Source organism: Magallana gigas, chromosome 1, assembly GCF_963853765.1.
Source record: "Magallana gigas chromosome 1, xbMagGiga1.1, whole genome shotgun sequence".
Lineage (NCBI taxonomy): Eukaryota > Metazoa > Mollusca > Bivalvia > Ostreida > Ostreidae > Magallana > Magallana gigas.
Window position 1 is genome coordinate 30,272,353 of NC_088853.1, and position 20,539 is coordinate 30,292,891.

The 20,539-nt window shown below is 33.0% G+C and overlaps 1 protein-coding gene across 1 annotated transcript in view; it reads right to left on the reverse strand.

The window, feature by feature from the left end:
• LOC136275811 (uncharacterized) overlaps positions 1-20,539 on the reverse strand; it is a 74,139-nt gene that overhangs the window by 40,166 nt on the left and 13,434 nt on the right. Inside the window, exon 4 of the mRNA XM_066085847.1 lies at positions 15,734-15,868. Within this exon, the coding sequence (XP_065941919.1) occupies positions 15,734-15,868 (135 nt within the window). The remainder of the gene's footprint in view (positions 1-15,733; positions 15,869-20,539) is intronic.

The window sequence follows — 20,539 nt, forward strand, 5'->3', positions numbered from 1 at the left end:
CTGTCCCGAGACAAAAAACCTTATATTGACGAGATCTCAAAAACGGTAACGGCTTCAACAACCAAACTTTGTAGCATTATAGACCTATGTATGGACACGGGTTAACACTATTTTATTTCATCCGGCGTAACTTCCGGTCTTCACAGGAAGTACACCCAATTTTGATATTTTTAAAAATATTTTGGTTATTTAGCATTGAAGTAACATTTTAGCTATAGAAATACAAAAAGTCATCTACACATGGTAAAAAAAAAGTTCTACTTCCGGTGAGACATCTCATATATCTCAGATAGCCTTCTTTTTTAAAAACAAAGAATAAATAAGATCTCAGAACTATGATAGATCAAGACACAAAACTTATATATATTATAATCATTTTCTGTTTACATGATAACTGGATTTCTTGTGCAGATTAACACATGAGGAACGGAAGACCTTTTTGTTGCTATAGCAACAAGAGTCTAGTTATTAAGGTCTTCCGTTTCCAACGGAAGACCTTATAGTGATTGTAATGTTTCTTTTTAAGGTCTTCCGTTTCCAACGGAAGACCTTATAGTGATTGTAATGTTTTTAAGGTCTTCCGTTTCCAACGGAAGACCTTATAGTGATTGTTAGGTTTTTTCTTTCTTTCTTATTATTATTATTTTTTCCCCTTTTTCTCTCGTGAATTTCTCAGAGATGTATTGATGAATTTTTATAAAATTTTCAGGAATGACAGAAAATAAAAAGATCTAGAGGATTTTAATTAAAAATGTTCTAAATTCACTTCCGGTCGTCCGTTTCCTGTCCCGCGACAAAAAGCTGGTCACCTCGAGATCTAAAAAACGGTAAAGACTTAAACATTCAAACTTTGTGGGATGATAGACCTTTAGCTGTAGATGTGTTTAAACACTTTTGTTTTGTTCGTCATAACTTCCAGTTGTCACCGGAAGCACTTAAAAAATAATTTTTTTTACGCATCAAATTTTTTGTCAATAGAATAAATATATAAGAATAAATCTATACATAGGGAATCTCTTCGATGTAATATCACCAAAAAATTTCTATTTCCGGTGAGATATCTCAATTATCTCAGGTAGCTTTTTTAAAACACATTTTGTACCCGCGAGATCTCAGAAACTATAAGCGATCAAGACACGAAACTTTCATGGATGATAGACATTTGATTGAAGATGTGTTTAACCGGTTTCATTTTGTCTTCCGTCACTTCCGGTCCATACCGGAAGAGTTAAAAAAATCGAGCTGTTTATCAGTTTAACTGTTTTCCTTTGATATGTTTTAGTTAGATAAATGAAAAATAATGTACAAAAGGCAAGTTTACAAGAAATATTTAATACAATTTACATTGAACACTGCCGTTTGCCCGTTTCCTGTCCAGAGACCAAAAACTTGATTTCGACGAGATCTCAAAAACAGTAACGACTTGAACAACCAAACTTTGTGGGATGATAGACCTATGTATGTACATGTGTTAACACTATTTTGTTTTATCCGGCGTAACTTCCGGTCGTCACAGGAAGTACACCCAATTTTGGTTTTTAAAAATATTTTGGTTATTTAACATTGAAGTAACATTTTAGCTATGGAAATACAAAAAGTCATCTACACATGGTAAAAAAAGATCTACTTCCGGTGAGACATCTAAAATATCTCAGGTAGCTTTCTTTTTTAAAAACAAAGTATCCACAAGAAACTGTGATAGATCAAGATTTATATAGATAATGGACATTGATTGAACATGTGTTTAACGGGTTTCATTGGGTCCTACGTCACTTCCGGTTAATACTTGAAATGTTCAAAAGCAATAGAACTTTTTTTAAAACTTTTAACTTTTTTAAAAACATTTTACTCAATGTGATGAACAGTAACGTACGTAGGTAAATGAACTAACATATCTACTTTCCGTTTCTTAAATCACTTCCGTTTGTTCGTTTCCGGTCCCTAGATCAAAACCTTTTTTCAACGAGATATTATAACTAACGAAAACTTGAACATCCAAACTTTGAGGAAAGACAAAATGTACATGTATCCATTTTCTGTTTACAAGATAACTGGATTTTTTGTGCAGATTAATGCATGAGGAACGGAAGACCTTTTTGTTGCTATAGCAACAAGAGTCTAGTTTATTATTATTATTATTTTTTTCCTAGTTTTTGTCCAGAAGATTTCTCAGAGATGACTGGATAGATTTATCTGAAATTTTCCAAAATGAAAGAGAATGACAATATCTCGAGATGATTTTTTGATTTTGTCAAAAATCATTTCCGGTCGTCCGTTTCCTGTCCCGCGTTGAAAAAGCTTGTATCAACGAGATCTCCAAAACGGTAAAGACTTGAACATCAAAACTTTGTGGGATGATAGACCTATAGCTGTAGATGTGTTTAAACTATTTTATTTTGTTCGTCATAACTTCCGGTCGTCACCGGAAGCACCTAAAAAATAACTACTTTTTCGCATAAAATTCCTTTTCCATAAAATAAATATATAAGTATAAATCTATGCATAGGTTATCTATGCGATGTTAACTCAACAAAAACATTCTACTTCCGTTGAGATATCTCAAATATCTCAGGTAGCTTTTTTGAAACACATTTTGTACAAACGAGATCTCAGAAACTATAAGTCATCAAAGCACAAAACTTTCATGGATGATAGACATTTGATTGAAGATGTGTTTAACCGGTTTCGTTTTGTTTTCCGTCACTTCCGGTCCACACAGGAGGGGTTCAAACAAATTGAACTGTTTATCAGTTTAACTTTTTTCCATTGATATTTGCAGTGTGCTGGATGAGAAATGAAGTACAAAGGGCAAGTATACAAGAAATATTAAATACAATTTAGATTGAGCACTTCCGTTTGTCCGTTTCCTGTCCCGCGTTGAAAAAGCTTGTATCAACGAGATCTCAAAAACGGTAAAGACTTGAACATCAAAACTTTGTGGGATGATAGACCAATAGCGGTAGATGTGTTCACATTTTTTTGTTTTGTTCGTCGTAACTTCCGGTCGTCACCGGTAGCACTTCAAAAATAACTTCTTTTACGCATAAAATTCCTTTTCCATAAAATAAATATATAAGTATAAATCTATGCATAGGTTATCTATGCGATTTTAACTCAACAAAAGAATTCTACTTCCGGTGAGATATCTCAAATATCTCAGGTACCTTTTTTGAAACACATTTTGTACAAACGAGATCTCAGACACTATAAGTGATCAAAGCACAAAACTTTCATGGATGATAGACATTTGATTGAAGATGTGTTTATTTGGTTTCATTTTGTCTTCTGTCACTTCCGGTCCACACAGGAAGAGTTCAAACAAATAAAGCTGTTTATCAGGTTAACTGTTTTCCTTTGATATTTGTAGTGAAGTCGATGAAAAATTAAGTAGAAAAGGCAAGTACAAAAAAATATTAATTACAATTTAGATTGAGCACTTCCGTTTGTCCGTTTCCTGTCCCGAGACAAAAAACCTTGATTGCTGGAGATCTCAAAAACGGTAACGACTTGAACGATCAAACTTTGTGAGATGATAGACCTATGTATGTACATGTATATACACTATTTTGTTTTATTTGGCGTAACTTCCGGTCGTCACCGGAAGCTCTTCAAAAATTTGTTTTATTCATCTTACATAAAATGAAAATATCAGTATACAATCTTACATATGTCATCTATATAATGTTAAATTGGCAAATAAATTTTACTTCCGGTGAGATATCTCAAATATCCCTATGTAGCTTTCCTTTTAACAAATTTGATGTCCGCGAGATTTTCGTCATTGTAAGTGATTGAGACACGAATCTTTCATGATTGATAGAATTTTGATTGGGGATGTGTTTAACGGGTTTAATTTTGTCAACTGTCACTTCCGGTTCTTACCGGAAGGGTTCAAACAAATCCTGTTTTTAACAAGTTTAACTGACTTTCTTTGAATTTCATCTAGCCTGATAAACAGTGATGTACATTAAGCAAATGCACGAGAAATACCAGCTTTTGTTTTTATTAATCACTTTCGTTCGTCCGTTTCGGTCCCGAGACAAAAAATATTGTTTCAAAGAGATCTTAGATTTGGCAGAGCCGTGAACAACCAAACTTTGAGGAAAGATTGACAAATGATTGTACAATTGCTTAACATTTTTGTTTAGTTCGGCGTTTCTTCCGGTCGTCACAAAAAGTACTTCAAAAATTGATTTCTTTTTCATTCTCGTTGTTTTACATGTAAGTAACGTCTGGATATATCATTCACAATAATTATCATATCCACTTTTTTTTCTATGTGAGAGAAGCAATGTCTTACAGTTAAATTGATACATGTATATCAAAACGGAAGACCTTTTTGTTGCTTTTGCAACAAGAGTCTAGTTATTATTATTATTATTATTATTTTTTTCCCCTTTTTCTCTCGTGAATTTCTCAGAGATGTCTTAATGGATTTTTATAAAATTTTCAGGAATGACAGAAAATAAAAAGATCTAGAGGATTTTAATTTAAAATGTTCTAAATTCACTTCCGGTCGTCCGTTTCCTGTCCCGCGACAAAAAGCTTGTCACCTCGAGATCTAAGAAACGGTAAAGACTTAAACATTCAAACTTTGTGGGATGATAGACCTATAGCTGTAGATGTGTTTAAACACTTTTGTTTTGTTCGTCATAACTTCCGGTCGTCACCGGAAGCACTTAAAAAATATTTTTTTTTACGCATCAGTTTTTTTGTCAATAGAATAAATATATAAGAATAAATCTATTCATAGGAAATCTCTGCGATGTAATATCAACAAAAAAATTCTACTTCCGGTGAGATATCTCAATTATCTCAGGTAGCTTTTTTAAAACACATTTTGTACCCGCGAGATATCAGAAACTATAAGCGATCAAGACACGAAACTTTCATAGATGATAGACATTTGATTGAAGATGTGTTTAACCGGTTTCATTTTGTCTTCCGTCACTTCCGGTCCATACCGGAAGAGTTAAAAAAAAGAGCTGTCTATCAGTTTAACTGTTTTCCTTTGATATATGTTAGTTAGATAAATGAAAAATAATGTACAAAAGGCAAGTATACAAGAAATATTGAATACAATTTAAATTGAACACTTCCGTTTGCCCGTTTCCTGTCCAGAGACCAAAAACCTGATTTCGACGAGATCTTAAAAACAGTAACGACTTGAACAACCAAACTTTGTAGGATGATAGACCTATGTATGTACATGTGTTAACACTATTTTGTTTTATCCGGCGTAACTTCCAGTCGTCACAGGAAGTACACCCAATTTTGATATTTTCATCATTCACAATAATTTTCGTATCCATTTTTTATTTATGTTAGAGAAGCAATGTCTTACAGTTAAATTGATACTTCTATATTTATTAGGGTCTTCCGTCTTCAGCGGAAGACCCTTCTATTATTCTATTGTTTCTTTTTCACTTTTCTTATTGTTATTAAGGTCTTCCGTTTCCAACGGAAGACCTTATAGTGATTGTAATGTTTCTTTTTATTATTATTATTTTTTTTTCCCCTTTTTGTCTTATGAATTTCTCAGAGATGTCTTGATGAATACTTATAAAATTTTCAGGAATGACTGAAAATATAAACATCTAGAGGTTTTTTGTAAAAGATTTTCTAAATTCACTTCCGTTCGTCCGTTTCCTGTCCCGTGAGAAAAAGCTTGTCACATCGAGATGTCAGAAACGATAAAGACTTGAACATCCAAACTTTGGTGGATGATAGACCTATAGTTGTAAATGTGTTTAAACATTTTTGTTTTGTTCGGCGTAACTTCCGGTCGTCACCGGAAGCACCTCAATTTTTTTTGTTTTTACGTATTTAATTTATTTTCCGTAAAATAAAGATATTAGTATAGATCCTTACTTATGTCAACTATGCAATGTTAAATCAATAAAAAAATTCTACTTCCGGTGAGACATCTCAATCATCTCAGGTAGCTTTTTTAAAACATATTTTGTACCCGCGAGATCTCAGAGCCTATAAGTGATCAAGACACGAAACTTTTATGGATGATAGACAGTTGATTGAAGATGTGTTTAACCGGTTTCATTTTGTCTTCCGTCACTTCCGGTCCACACTGGAAGAGTTCAAACAAATCAAGCTGTTTATCAGTTTAACTGTTTTCCTTTGATATTTTTAGTTAGATAAATGAAAAATAATGTACAAAAGGCAAGTATACAAGAAATATTTAATACAATTTACATTGAACACTTCTGTTTGTCCGTTTCCTGTCCCGAGACAAAAAACCTTATATCGACGAGATCTCAAAAACGGTAACGACTTCAACAACCAAACTTTGTAGGATTATATTCCTGTGTATGGACACGTGTTAACACTATTTTGTTTCATCCGGCGTAACTTCCGGTCATCACAGGAAGTACACCCAATTTTGATTTTTAAAAATATTTTGGTGATTTAGCATTGAAGTAACATTTTAGCTATAGAAATACAAAAAGTCATCTACACATGGTATAAAAAAGTTCTACTTCCGGTGAGACATCTCATATACAAGATAACCTTCATTTTTAAAAACAAAGTATAAATAAGATCTCAGAAACTGTGATAGATCAAGACACAAAGCTTATATATATATATTATATCCATTTTCTGTTTACAAGATAACTGGATTTTTTGTGCAGATTAATACATGAGGAACGGAAGACCTTTTTGTTGCTATAGCAACAAGAGTCTAGTTAAGGTCTTCCGTTACAACGGAAGACCTTCTAGTGATTGTAATGTTTTTTTTAAGGTCTTCCGTTACAACGGAAGACCTTATAGTGATTGTAATGTTTCTTCTTATTATTATTATTCTTATTTTTTTCCCCGGTTTTCTCAGAGATGACTGGATATATTTCCTTGAAACTTTCAGGAATAATAGGAAATGATAAACGCTAGGGACGTTTTTTTCATTTTTTCAAAATTCATTTCCGGCCGTCCGTTTCCTGTCCCGCAACGAAAAAGCTTGTCACCTCGAGATCTCAAAAATGGTAAAGACTTGAATGACCAAACTTTGTACGATGATAGACCATTGTATGTAGATGTGTTTAAACTATTTTGTTTTGTTCGTCGTGACTTCCGGTCGTCACCGGAAGCACTTCAAAAATAGTTATTTCACGCATTTAATTCATTTTCCAAAAATTAAATTTATAAGTATAAATCTATACATAAGTTATCTATGCAATGTTAAATAAACAAAAAAATTCTACTTCCGGTGAGATATCTCAATCATCTCAGGTAGCTTTTTTAAAATGCATTTTGTACCCGCAAGATCTCAGAAACTATAAGTGATCAAGACACGAAACTTTCATGGATGATAGACATTTGATTGAAGATGTGTTTAACCGGTTTCATTTTGTCTTCCGTCACTTCCGGTCCTCACAGGAAGAGTTTAAACAAATCGAGCTGTTTATCAGTTTAACTTTTTTTCTTTGATATCTGTAGTGTTCTCGATGAACAATAAAATACAAAGGGCAAGTATGCAAAAAATATTTAATAAAATTTACATTAGGCACTTCCGTTTGTCCATTTCCTGTCCCGAGTCAAAACACCTTATTTCGATGAGATCTCAAAAACGGTGACGACTTGAACAATCAAACTTTGTGGGGTGATAGACCTATGTATGTACATGTGTATACACTATTTTGTTTTGATCGGCGTAATTTTCGGTCGTCACCGGAAGCACTTCAAAAATTTGTTTTTTTTCTTCATATTTTATTCATTTTACATAAAATGAAAATATCAGTTTACAATCTTACATATGTCATCTATATAATGTTCAATTTACAAATAAATTTTACTTCCGATGAGATATCTCAAAAGTCTCTATGTAGCTTTCCTTTTTACAAATTTGATGTCCGCGAGATTTTTGTCACTGTAAGCGAATTAGACACGAAACTTTCGTGATTGATAGAAATTTGATTGGGGATGTGTTAAACGGGTTTAATTTTGTCATCTGTCACTTCCGGTTCTTACCGGAAGGGTTCAAACAAATCATGTTTTTAACAAGTTTAATTGACTTTCTTGGGTGTTTCATCTAGCCTGACAACCAGTGATGTACGCTGAGCAAATGTATGAGAAATACCAGCTTTTGTTTTTATTAATCACTTCCGTTTGTCCGTTTCCGGTTCCGAGACAAAAAATATTGTTTCAAAGGGATCTTAGATTTTGTCTTCCGTCACTTCCGGTCCACACCGGAAGAGTTAAAAAAATCGAGCTATTTATCAGTTTAACTGTTTTCAACTGATATTTTTAGTTAGAGTAATGAAAAATAATGTACAAAAGGCAAGTATACAAGAAATATTTAATACAATTTACATTGAACACTTCCGTTTGCCCGTTTCCTGTCCAGAGACCAAAAACCTGATTTCGACGAGATCTCAAAAATGAAAACGACTTGAACAACCAAACTTTGTGGGATGATAGACCGATGTATGTACAAGTGTTAACATTTTTTTGTTTTATCCGGCGTATCTTCCGGTCGTCACAGGAAGTACACCATATTTTGATTTTTTAAAAAATGTTTTGGTTATTTAGCATTGAAGTAACATTTTAGCTATTGAAATACAAAAGGTCATCTACACAGGGTAAAAAAAACATCTACTTCCGGTGAGACATCTCAAATATCTTAAGTAGCCTTCTTTTTTAAAAAGAAAGTACCCAAAAGATCTCAGAAACTGTGAGAGATCAAGACAGAAAACTTATATAGATAATGGACATTGATTGAACATGTGTTTAACGGGTTTCATTTGGTCCTACGTCACTTCCGGTTATTACTCGAAGCGTTCAAGCAACATAACTTTTTTTTAAACTTTAAATTTTTTAAAAACATTTTACTCAATGTGATGAACAGTAACGTACTATATGTAAATGTACTTATATATCTACTCTCCATTTCTTAAATCACTTCCGTTTGTTCGTTTCTGGTCCCGAGACAAAGACCTTTTTTCAACGAGATATTATAACTAACAAATACTTGAACATCCAAACTTTGAGAAAAGGCAAAATGTATATATTATATCCATATTCTGTTTACAAGATAACTGGATTTTTTGTGCAGATTAATACATGAGGAACGGAAGACCTTGTTGTTCCTATAGCAACAAGAGTCTAGTTAAGGTCTTCCGTTTCCAACGGAAGACCTTATAGAGATTGTAAGGTTTTTTATTATTATTTTTTTCCCAGTTTTTGTCCACAAGATTTCTCAGAGATCACTTGATAGATTTACTTCACGTGTTCATTTCCTGTCGTCCGTTTCCTGTCCCGCAACAAAAAGCTTGTCACATCGAGATCTCAGAAACGATAAAGATTTGAACACCCAAACTTTGAGGGATGATAGACCTATAGTTGTAGATGTGTTTTAACATTTTTGTTTTGTTCGGCGTAACTTCCGGTCGTCACCGGAAGCTCTTCAATTTTTTTTGTTTTTACGTATTTAAATTATTTTCCATAGAATAAAGATATTAGTATAGATCCTTATACAATGTTGAATAAACAAAAAAATTCTACTTCCGGTGAGATATCTCGATTATCTCAGGAAGCTTTTTTAAAACATATTTTGTACCCGCAAGTTCTCAGGTACTGTACGTGATCAAGACACGAAACTTTTACTAAACATAGACATTTGATTGAAGATGTGTTTAAACAGTTTCATTTTGTCTTCCGTCACTTCCGGTCCACAGCGGAAGAGTTCAAACAAATCAAACTGTTTATCCGTTAAACTGTTTTAATTTGATAGTTTTAGCTACTTCGATGAATAATAATGTAAAAGAGGAAAGTAACAGGATATAAAAAATTTAAATTTCATTAAGCACTTCCGTTTGTCCGTTTCCTGTCCCGACACAAAAAACCTTATATCGACGAGATCTCAAAAACAGTAACGACTTCAACAACCAAACTTTGTAGGATTATAGACCTGTGTATGGACACGTGTTAACACTATTTTATTTCATCCGGCGTAACTTCCGGTCTTCACAGGAAGTACACCCAATTTTGATATTTTTAAAAATATTTTGGATATTTAGCGTATAAGTAACATTTTATCTATAGAAATACAAAAAGTCATCTACACATGGTAAAAAAATGTTCTACTTCCGGTGAGACATTTCATATATCTCAGATAACCTTCTTTTTTAAAAACAAAGAATAAATAAGATCTCAGAAACTATGATAGATCAAGACACAAAACTTATATCTATTATATTCATTTTCTGTTTACAAGATAACTGGATTTCTTGTGCAGATTAATACATGAGGAACGGAAGACCTTTTTGTTGCTATAGTTATTATTATTTTTTTCCCAGTTTTTGTCCACAAGATTTCTCAGAGATGGCTTGATAGATTTACTTCAAGTTTTCAGGACTGATAGAAAATGATCATATCTCTAGGCGTTTTTTTTCATTTTTTGAAAATTTATTTCCTGTCGTCCGTTTCCTGTCCCGCGTTAAAAAGCTTGTCACATCGAGATCTCAGAAATGAGAAAGACTTGAACATCCAAACTTTGAGGGATAATAGACCTATAGTCGTAGATGTGTTTAAACATTTTTGTTTTGTTCGTCGTAACTTCCGGTCGTCACCGGAAGCTCTTCAATTTTTTTTGTTTTTACGTATTTAATTTATTTTCAATAGAATAAAGATATTAGTATAGATCCTTACATATGTCATCTATGCAATGTTAAATAAACAAAAACATTCTACTTCCGGTGAGATATCTCGATTATCTCAGGTAGCTTTTTTAAAACATATTTTGTACCCGCAAGTTCTCAGGTACTGTACGTGATCAAGACACAAAACTTTCACCACTCATAGACAGTTGATTGAAGATGTGTTTAAACAGTTTCATTTTGTCCTCCGTCACTTCCGGTCCAAAGCGGAAGAGTTCAAACAAATCAAATTGTTAATCCGTTAAACTGGTTTTTTTTTTTATAGTTTAAGCTGTTTCGATGACTAATAATGTAAAATAGGAAAGTAAACAAGATGTAAAAAAATTAAGTTTCATTAAGCACTTCCGTTTGTCCGTTTCCTGTCCCGAGACAAAAAACCTTATATCGACGAGATCTCAAAAACGGTAACGACTTCAACAACCAAACTTTGTAGAATTATAGACCTGTGTATGGACATGTGTTAACACTATTTTGTTTCATCCGGCGTAACTTTCGGTCGTCACAGGAAGAACGCAAAATTTTGATTTTTTAAAAATATGTTGGTTATTTAGCATGGAAGTAACATTTTGGTTATAAGAATACAAGAGGTCATCTACACATGGTAAAAAAACCAAAAATAAGTTCTACTTCCGGTGAGACATCTCAAATATCTCAGGTAGCCTTCTTTTAAAAAAACAAACTACCCTCAAGATCTCAGAAACTGTGAGAGATACAGACACAAAACTTGTATGGATAATGGACATTTGAATGAACATGTGTTTAACGGGTTCCATTTGGTCGTTCGCCACTTCCGGTTTTAACTCGAAGTGTTCAAGCAATAAAAGGTTTTTTTTCTTAAGCATTTTTTAAACATTTTACTCAATGTAATGAACAATAACGTATCATAGGTATATGTACTAAACTACGTATTTTCAATTTCTTAATCACTTCCGTTCGATCGTTTCCGGTTCCGAGACAAAAATCTTTTCTAAGCGAGATATTATAACTAACAAAAACTTGAACATCCAAACTTTGATGAAAGACAAGGTAATGTTTATTGTGTTTTGTATGATCCGGCGTAACTTCCGGTCGTCACAGAAAGTACTCAAAAAATGACGTTTTGTCTTTTTGTTTTGTTTATTTCTTGGGAATTCCTTTACAGTATAAATTATATCCATTTTCTGTTTACAAGAGAAATATATCTTTTGCACAGATTTATACATGAGGAACGGAAGACCTTTTTGTTGCTATAGCAACAAGAGTCTAGTTAAGGTCTTCCGTTTCCAACGGAAGACCTTATAGTGATTGTTAGGTTTTTTATTATTATTTTTTTTTTTCCATTTTTTTGTCCACAAGATTTCTCGGAGATGGCAGGATAGATTTTTTTGAAATTTTCTGGAATGAAAGACAATGATAATATCTCTAGGCGTTTTTTTCATTTTTTCAAAATTCATTTCCGATCGTCCGTTTCCTGTCCCGCATTGAAAAAGCTTGTCACCTTGAGATCTCAAAAACGGTAAAGTTTTGAACACCCAGACTTTGTTGGATGATAGACCTATAGTTGTAGATGTGTTTAAATTATTTTGTTTTGTTCGTCGTAACTTCCGGTCGTCACCGGAAGCACTTCAAAAATAATCATTTTTACGCATTGAATTTCTTTTCCGTTGAATAAACATAAAACTATAATTCTATACATAAGTTATCTATGCGATGTTATATCAACAAAAAAATTCTACTTCCGGTGAGATATCTCAATTATCTCAGGTAGCTTTTTTAAAACACATTTTGTACCCGCGAGATCCCAGAAACTATAAATGATCAAATCATGAAACTTTCATGAATGATAGACATTTAATTGAAGATATGTTTAACCGGTTTCATTTTGTCTTCCGTCACTTCCGGTCCACACAGGAAGAGTTCAAAAAAATCAAGCTGTTTATAAGTTTAACTGTTTTCTTTTGATATTTTAAGTTTTTTTAATTAACAATTATGTACAAAAGGCAAGTATACAAGAAATAATTAATACAATTTACATTGCGCACTTCCGTTTGTCCGTTTCCTGTCCCGAGACAAAAAACCTTATTTCGTTAAGATCTTAAAAACGGTAACAATTTGAACAACCAAACATTGTGGGATGATAGATCTATGTATGTACATGGGTTCACATTAGTTTGTTTTCTCCGGCGTAACTTCCGGTCGTCACAGGAAGTACACCCAAATTTGATTTTTTAAATATATTTGGTTAATTAGCATGGAAGTAACATTTAAGCTATAGAAATACAAAAGGTCATATACACATTATAAATAAACAAGAAAAAGTTCTACTTCCGGTGAGATATCTCAAATATCTCAGGCAGCCTTTTTTAAAAAAAAAAACAAAGTACCCACAAGATCTGAGAAACTTTGAGAGATCAAGAAACAAAATTTATATGTATAATTAACATTTGATTGAACATGTGTTTAACGGGTTTCATTTGGTCGTACGTCATTACCGGTTCTCACTTGAAGCGTTCAAGGAATAGAAGTTTTTTTTTTAACTTTAGATTTGTTTTAATATTTTACTTAATTTGATGAACAGAAACGTACCGTAGGTAAATGTACTAAAATATCTACTTTTAATTTCTTAAATCACTTCCGTTTCTTCGTTTCCGGTACCGAGACTAAAACCTTTTTTCAAAGAGATATTATAACTTACAAAAACTTGAACATCAAAACTTTGAGGAAAGACAAAACAATGTATGAAGATATGTTTACTATGTTCTGTATGATCCGGCGTAACTTCCGGTCGTCACAGAAAGTACTCAAAAATTGACATTTTGTGGGGTTTTTTTTAATTTCTTTGGAATTCCTTTACAGTATATGTTATATCCATTTTCTGTTTACAAGAGAAATTGACTTTTTTTACAGATTAATACATGAGGAACGGAAGACCTTTTTGTTGCTATAGCAACAAGAGTCTAGTTATTATTATTATTATTTTTTTTTGTCCGTTTTTTGTCCACAAGATTTCTCAGAGATGGCTGGATGGATTTTCTTGAAATTTTCAGGACTGACAGAAAATTATAATATCTCCAGGCGTTTTTTTCATTTTTTCAAAATTCACTTCCTGTCGTCCGTTTCCTGTCCCGCGACAAAAAGCTATGGACAATGAGATCTCAGAAACGATAGAGACTTGAACATCCAAACTTTGAGGGATGATAGACCTATAGTTGTAGATGTGTTTAAACTATTTTGTTTTGTTCGTCGTAACTTCCGGTCGTCACCGGAAGCTCTTCAAAAATTATGCTTTTACGCATTTAATATATTTCTCGGAGAATTGAAATATAAGTATAAATGCTTACATATGTCATCTATCCGATGATTAATAAACATAAAAATTCTACTTCCGGTGAGATATCTCAAATATCTCATGAAGCCTTTTTTAAAGTAAATGTTTGAACCCCGAGATCTCAGAAACTGTAAGTGATCAAAACACGAAACTTACAGGGATGATAGACATTTGATAGAAAATGTGTTTAACCGTTTTTATTTTGTCGACCGTCACTTCCGGTCCACACAGGAAGAGTTCAAACAAATCAAGTTTTTTAAAAGTTTAACTCGATTTTTCAGAGATGCATGGATGGATTTTCTTGAAATTTATAGGACTGATAGAGAACGAAAATATCTCTAGGCATTTTTTTCATTTTTTTCAAAATTCCCTTCCTGTCGTCCGTTTCCTGTCCCGCGATAAAAAGCTATGGACAATGAGATCTCAGAAACGATAAAGACTTGAACATCCAAACTTTGAGGGATGATAGACCTATAGCTTAAGATGTGTTTAAACTATTTTGTTTTGTTCGTCGTAACTTCTGGTCGTCACCGGAAGCACTTCAAAAATTATGTTTTTACGCATTTTATTTGTTTAACACTGAAATGATATAAAGGTATAAACGCTTTCATATGTCATCTATCCGATGATTAATAAACAAAAAAAATTACTTCCGGTGAGATATCTCAAATATCTCAGGTAGTCTTTTTAAAACAAATATTATGACAGCGAAGTCTCATAAACTGTAAGTGACCAAGACACAAAACTTACACGGATGATAGACATTTGATAGAAGATGTGTTTAACCGTTTTTATTTTGTCAACCGTCACTTCCGGTCCACACCGGAAGAGTTCAAACAATTCATGTTGTTTAAGAGATTTACTGCTTCTGTTTGACAAAGTAAGACAAATTGATAGTCAATTAAGTCCTGTTGTCTAATGGTTATGAAATACTGAGAGAAGCAATGTCTTACAGTTAAATTGATACATGTATATCAAAACGGAAGACCTTTTTGTTGCTTTTGCAACAAGAGTCTAGTTATTATTATTATTACTTTTAAGTTACAAAAATAATGAAGAAACATGTCATTTTTCAAAGCATTATGCTATATTCCTTTTCAGTATCCTGCTTAAATTCCATGATGTAAATTTTAAGTGCCCTTTTGTTGTTATTAACCTTACTGTTAAATAAGGACCCCATTGGAAATAAACTTTACAACAAGGCTTTTATTACTATTCTGATGTAATAATTATCATTTGTATATCTTGTAATCTATATAATAACAATATTGAACAAATTGATTCTTATGTACTTGCAAAGTGCTCTGACAATGTGTGTGTTTTTTTAATTGATGTATTTTATGTGTGTAATCATGTCATTCTTTGATATATTTACATGTACCTGAAATTGGAGTCTCAAAATGATTGATTATGTGGATTTTATACTCAAACATACTTCGTTAAAGGATTAATTAGAGCTGACACAAAATGGGTTAAGCTTCTAGAATACATTTTGAGAAATAAAACCCCAGAAACATGAAAAAAATGTAATATTATTCAAATAAGTTATGTAAAAAAGCATTTCTAGAGAGAGGTGTTTCTCATCTGGTTAAAAAAGAGAAGCAAAATGTGTTAAGTAAACTCCAGGTCATAGATCAACATATGTAGTACAATCATTTTGCTAGTCAGATTGATAAGATATAATAAAGATATTAAAGGTATAAACATAGACGGGGAAAAATACAAAATATGAAAAAAAATCAATAATTGAATCACATACCTAGCTCACATTGTTGACCTTTGTAACCAGGTTTACACACCTGACAGGTGCCCGTCTCTTTGTGACAGTGCTGACAATTTACATCCAGGCAAGGCAAAGAGTTGTTAGATCCATAACATCTGGTAGCAGGACATCCTTTGAAAAAATCATGTTTTTTCAATGATCATTGTGTAATATTTACATTTAGTGAATATTTCGCCTTATGCTTGCATTGTTAATCAGTGAAGTTAACATTAACACACCACAAGCCTGATCATGTTATATGAGCACAAGTAAACGCCATCACGCGGTTTGAATTGATGTAAATGTACTATTGTTAGAGTAGTTGAAACATTCAGACTTGCTTAACTTATTTTATAATTCGTTTGGAAAAAAATATCTTTAAATCATATCTATCTTGTCAGAGACTATTCTATCAAAAGGAAACATTTTTTTAAACAAAGTTTCTATTGCTTTAGTGTAACTAGCGCGAAATTGCGCTAACTGTCATGTTCATTTGCTGTTTCATCTATTATTCTTACACGTATCATTGACAAAGAGCATATATAAAGGTTTTAAAGCTACGATACAAGAATACTTTATACAAATTAAAGTAAAACTAGATCTCGTTACGAGTAACGAATAGGTCTTCCATCCGATTTGTTTTATATGATACAGTGAAATATTGATTCTATCTGCTAAATCTGAGATCTTGTTGAAAAAGTTTTTTTGTCTCGGGACCGGGAAAGGACGAGTGGAAAAGATTATTGGAAATAAATGCTGGTATTTATTGTACAATTGCCCAATGTACGACAATGTTTATTAGGCTAGATGAAACACCCAAGAAAGTCTGTTAAACTTGTTAAAAAGATGAATTGTTGAAAATCTTCCAGTGAGTACCGAAGGTTGACAAAATAAAACCCGTTAATCACATTTTCAATAAATTGTCTATCATTTATTTAAGTTTTGTGTATCAATCACTCACAGTGACTGAAATCTTGCGGGTATCAAATTTGTAAAAAGGGAAGCTACCAAAGAAATCTGAGATATCTCACCGGAAGTAGAATATTGCTTATATAACATTGTTTAGTTAACAAATATAAGATCGTATGCTGACATATTCATTGTAAAACAAATAAAATAAGGAAAAAAAGTTTCAACTGCGTTCAGTGACGGCCGGAGGTGACGACGAAATAATGTTAACACAGATACATACAAAGGACTATCATGCCACAAAGTTTGGTTGTTCAATTTGTCACCGTTTTTTAGATCTCATGGAGTCAGGTTTTTTGTTTCGAGACAGGAAACGGACAAATTGAAGTGATTATTGAAAAAAGTAGAGATTTCTTTAACACTGGGTAGATGTACTTATAATTTCGTTACTTTCTGTAAACTGCTATTTTTCTGGCAAAAGGGTCGTTTTTTCTACGTAGAATAATGACCGGAGGGTAATTTTTCTGCATAAAAAATGACCGGGGTCATTATTCTACGTCGAAAAGTGACCCCCTGGTCTTTATTCTACGGGGGTCATTATTCTACGTTACATCGGCAAAGCGACACAGTCAACTCAAAACGGTCGTACTGCGATGGTACTTCAACGGCACGTTTTTTATGCCGGTGATGCGACAAGCGTTTGAATATATCGAACGGCTGACAGAAACGAGTTATCTATCTGTACTAAAAGAAAGCCGCTACTTTTTTATTTATAATAAGAATAAAACGGAAAACATCAACATACAACATTTTGAAGATAAAATCTTGAAACAAAACACAATAAGGGAAGGAAAAATATTCGGCACTTAAGGATTAAACCCGGGTCGCCTGGGCACAAGTTCAACACTCTAACGACTGAGCTACGAGGACTCTCGCTTCAGGACTTTTAAGCTCAAATCTGAAGAACGCGTGGATCGATTTAAAGACAAATTTCATATTCTGAATTTACGTCGGCGTCTTAATCGAATAGCAACATAAAACAATTGCAAAACCAAAATATTTAAAAATTATGTGTTTTCATTTCCTTCCGGTGACGAACAGAAGGAACGGCGGACGTTTGGATATGCAAAGGGCACTGCGGCTAACAACTTTCTATCATTCCTGAAAATTTGAAAGTCTTATCATAAATAATTTTCAGAAAAACTGTGAACAAGCAAAAACAATTTTTTTATCATGTTGGTACCGAAAGCGACAAACAAAAAAAATCTCAAGTAATTTTCTTACAAATTTTGTCAAGAAGACGATCTGAAAGTTTCATGAAAATCGGCTGAAGCATTTTTGAGAAAACGTGACAGAAAAGAATAAAAAATAATTATAGTGAAAAGAAACAAAGCAACAACAAAAAGGTCTTCCGTTGGAAGCGGAACACCTTAATAACAAAAAACAGTATAAAAACAATAAAGTCTTCCGTTGAAAACAGAAGACCTTAATTACTAGATTCTCGTCACGAGTAGTTCTTCAGTCCGATTTGTTTTATATGATACAATGAAATATCGATGTTTTCTGCCTATACTAATATATTCATTCCATGTAAAGTAAATAAAGTAAAAAAGAAATGATAATTTTTTAAGTGCTTCTGGTGACGACCGGAAGTTACGACGAATTAAACAAAATGATTTAAACACAGATTCATACATAAGGTGGCACGGAACAGTTTTTTTTAATACAATTCATTGTAGCCAGGGAATGCGTGTCTTCGGAACTCTGTTACTAGAATTTCCTTAGTTCCCATTCAGCACAAATACCTTTAATTCACTCTATAAGGCCAATCACCAATGTCTGAAGAAAATTACTACTCGAAACCTGTAAAATTCTCTAGATACTGGTTTTTATGAGATTTTGACCCTTTCATATTTTGCTAATTTTCATGATTTTTCAGCTTTTTAGACCTCTCCCAGCTAATTCCCTGCAAAAGGGTTGACCTTCCGTACTGCTATATGTTGCACCATCACATTTAAGAAACTTATCTGTATATAGTTTACAATGTCCCATCCACCTACTATTCGTGTTATTTTACCTCCCGTCTGTAACTTGCAATTTCACTGTATAAATTCAACACAACAGTCATAGCCGCAGGTTCCGTATTTTACTTTTGATTCTCTGATTCTCATTTACTTAACATATGGGGCCTATATATTGCATATCAATTTCAACAAGAGACATCCCTCTAACTAATGATAATCATTAAAAATCATTTTATGAATTTTAGCAAAACCCATAAACCCCTTAAGTATAGCAACTCTCAATTTTACAAAAATATTGACGGGTACTTTTCCAAAACTGTCCCTTGCTACCTCAGGCTATCATCCCACAAGTTTGGTTGTTCAAGTCTTCACCGTTTTTGAGATCTCATGTAGGCAATGTTTTTGTCAATCGACAGGAAACGGACACACTGAAATACTTAATAAATAAAAGTTAGACAGCTTATTTTTTTTTTATTTTTTTTTTTTAATTTACTAAAATTTTCTAATTTAAACTTGTAAACAACTTGATTTGTTTGAACCCTTTCGATAAGGACCGGAAGTGACGGTTGAGAAAATGAGACCAGTCAAACGAAATTTTTCAAAAAAATGTCAATTATTCATGTTAGTTATGTGTCGTGATCACTTGCACTTTCTAAGATCTCGCGGGTATAACATTTGTTGAAAAAAGCTACCTGAGATAATTGAGATCACATCGGCAGCAGAACTTTTTGGTTTATTCACCATCGCATAAATGACATACTAAAAATTTATCTTACAGACCCTGAAACGCACTACTACACCAGCTGTACGTTTCTCGCACGCTTCTCACACGCTATACGGTTTGTACGATACGATACGTTTCTCGCACAGTACGGTACGCTTCTTGTACGATATGATATATACGTTTCTCATACAGTACGGTACGTTTTTAATACAATACGCCTCTTGTACGATACAATACGTTTCTTGTACGATACGATACCTTTTCTATACGCTTTCCATACGGTTTGTACTGTTTTTGTACGATATGAATTTAATTTCTAATAATCGAAACTCGGGGTCTTTGAATTTGAGAGAAAGAGAGAGAGAGAGAGAGAGAGAGAGAGAGAGAGAGAGAGAGAGAGAGGGGGGTATTCAGAAATCGATCTGGTAAAGAAATTGGTTATCTTTTTATCTTTGTCTTTCATATATTAGTTATTTTTCTCTGTGTCTCAAGTTTATTGTTGCCGACTAACATTGTGTGATAAATAATTCTCCTTTGTCGGCATATTAAAAAACTCATCTTACAAATGTAGTATGGTTAATTAGTTAATTATCTCCCTTTTCCCTAATCCATTCGCTATCCTAGTGTTATGTCTAAATGACCTGTGTTGAGCAATCGGTTAATTAAAGAGAAAATTAATTAGTTTTAACCTCGATGCTTTATCAATAGATATGATAAATATCGCTATTGGTCGAATGTATGAAGACCTTTGTTAATATTTATAACTTAATACAGATTTTAAATGATAATTATTCCGATACACCCTGCCGACTTTTTTATCAAAAGGGAAGTATCCGACTTTTTGTTTTAATAGTGTATTTCCCTGATCGGTGTTTGCATCTGTCTATTCCTAGGCTCATACACACATACACACCTCGTCGCAGTCACCTGGTCGTTCGTATACAGTAGTCCCAAGTGTAAACTTCGGAGGTTTTTTCTTTATCCCAGGCTGACAACAGATTAGTATTTGTATAAAGACATACACAAAGAAAGAAAAGGTACACTGTCTATAATAAAAGTGATTTTTTAGCATTGACTTTCAATCAGTTAGAAAACAATCATTAAACAATGAATTTCAAGTTATCCATAGACATTTTTCCGTTACAA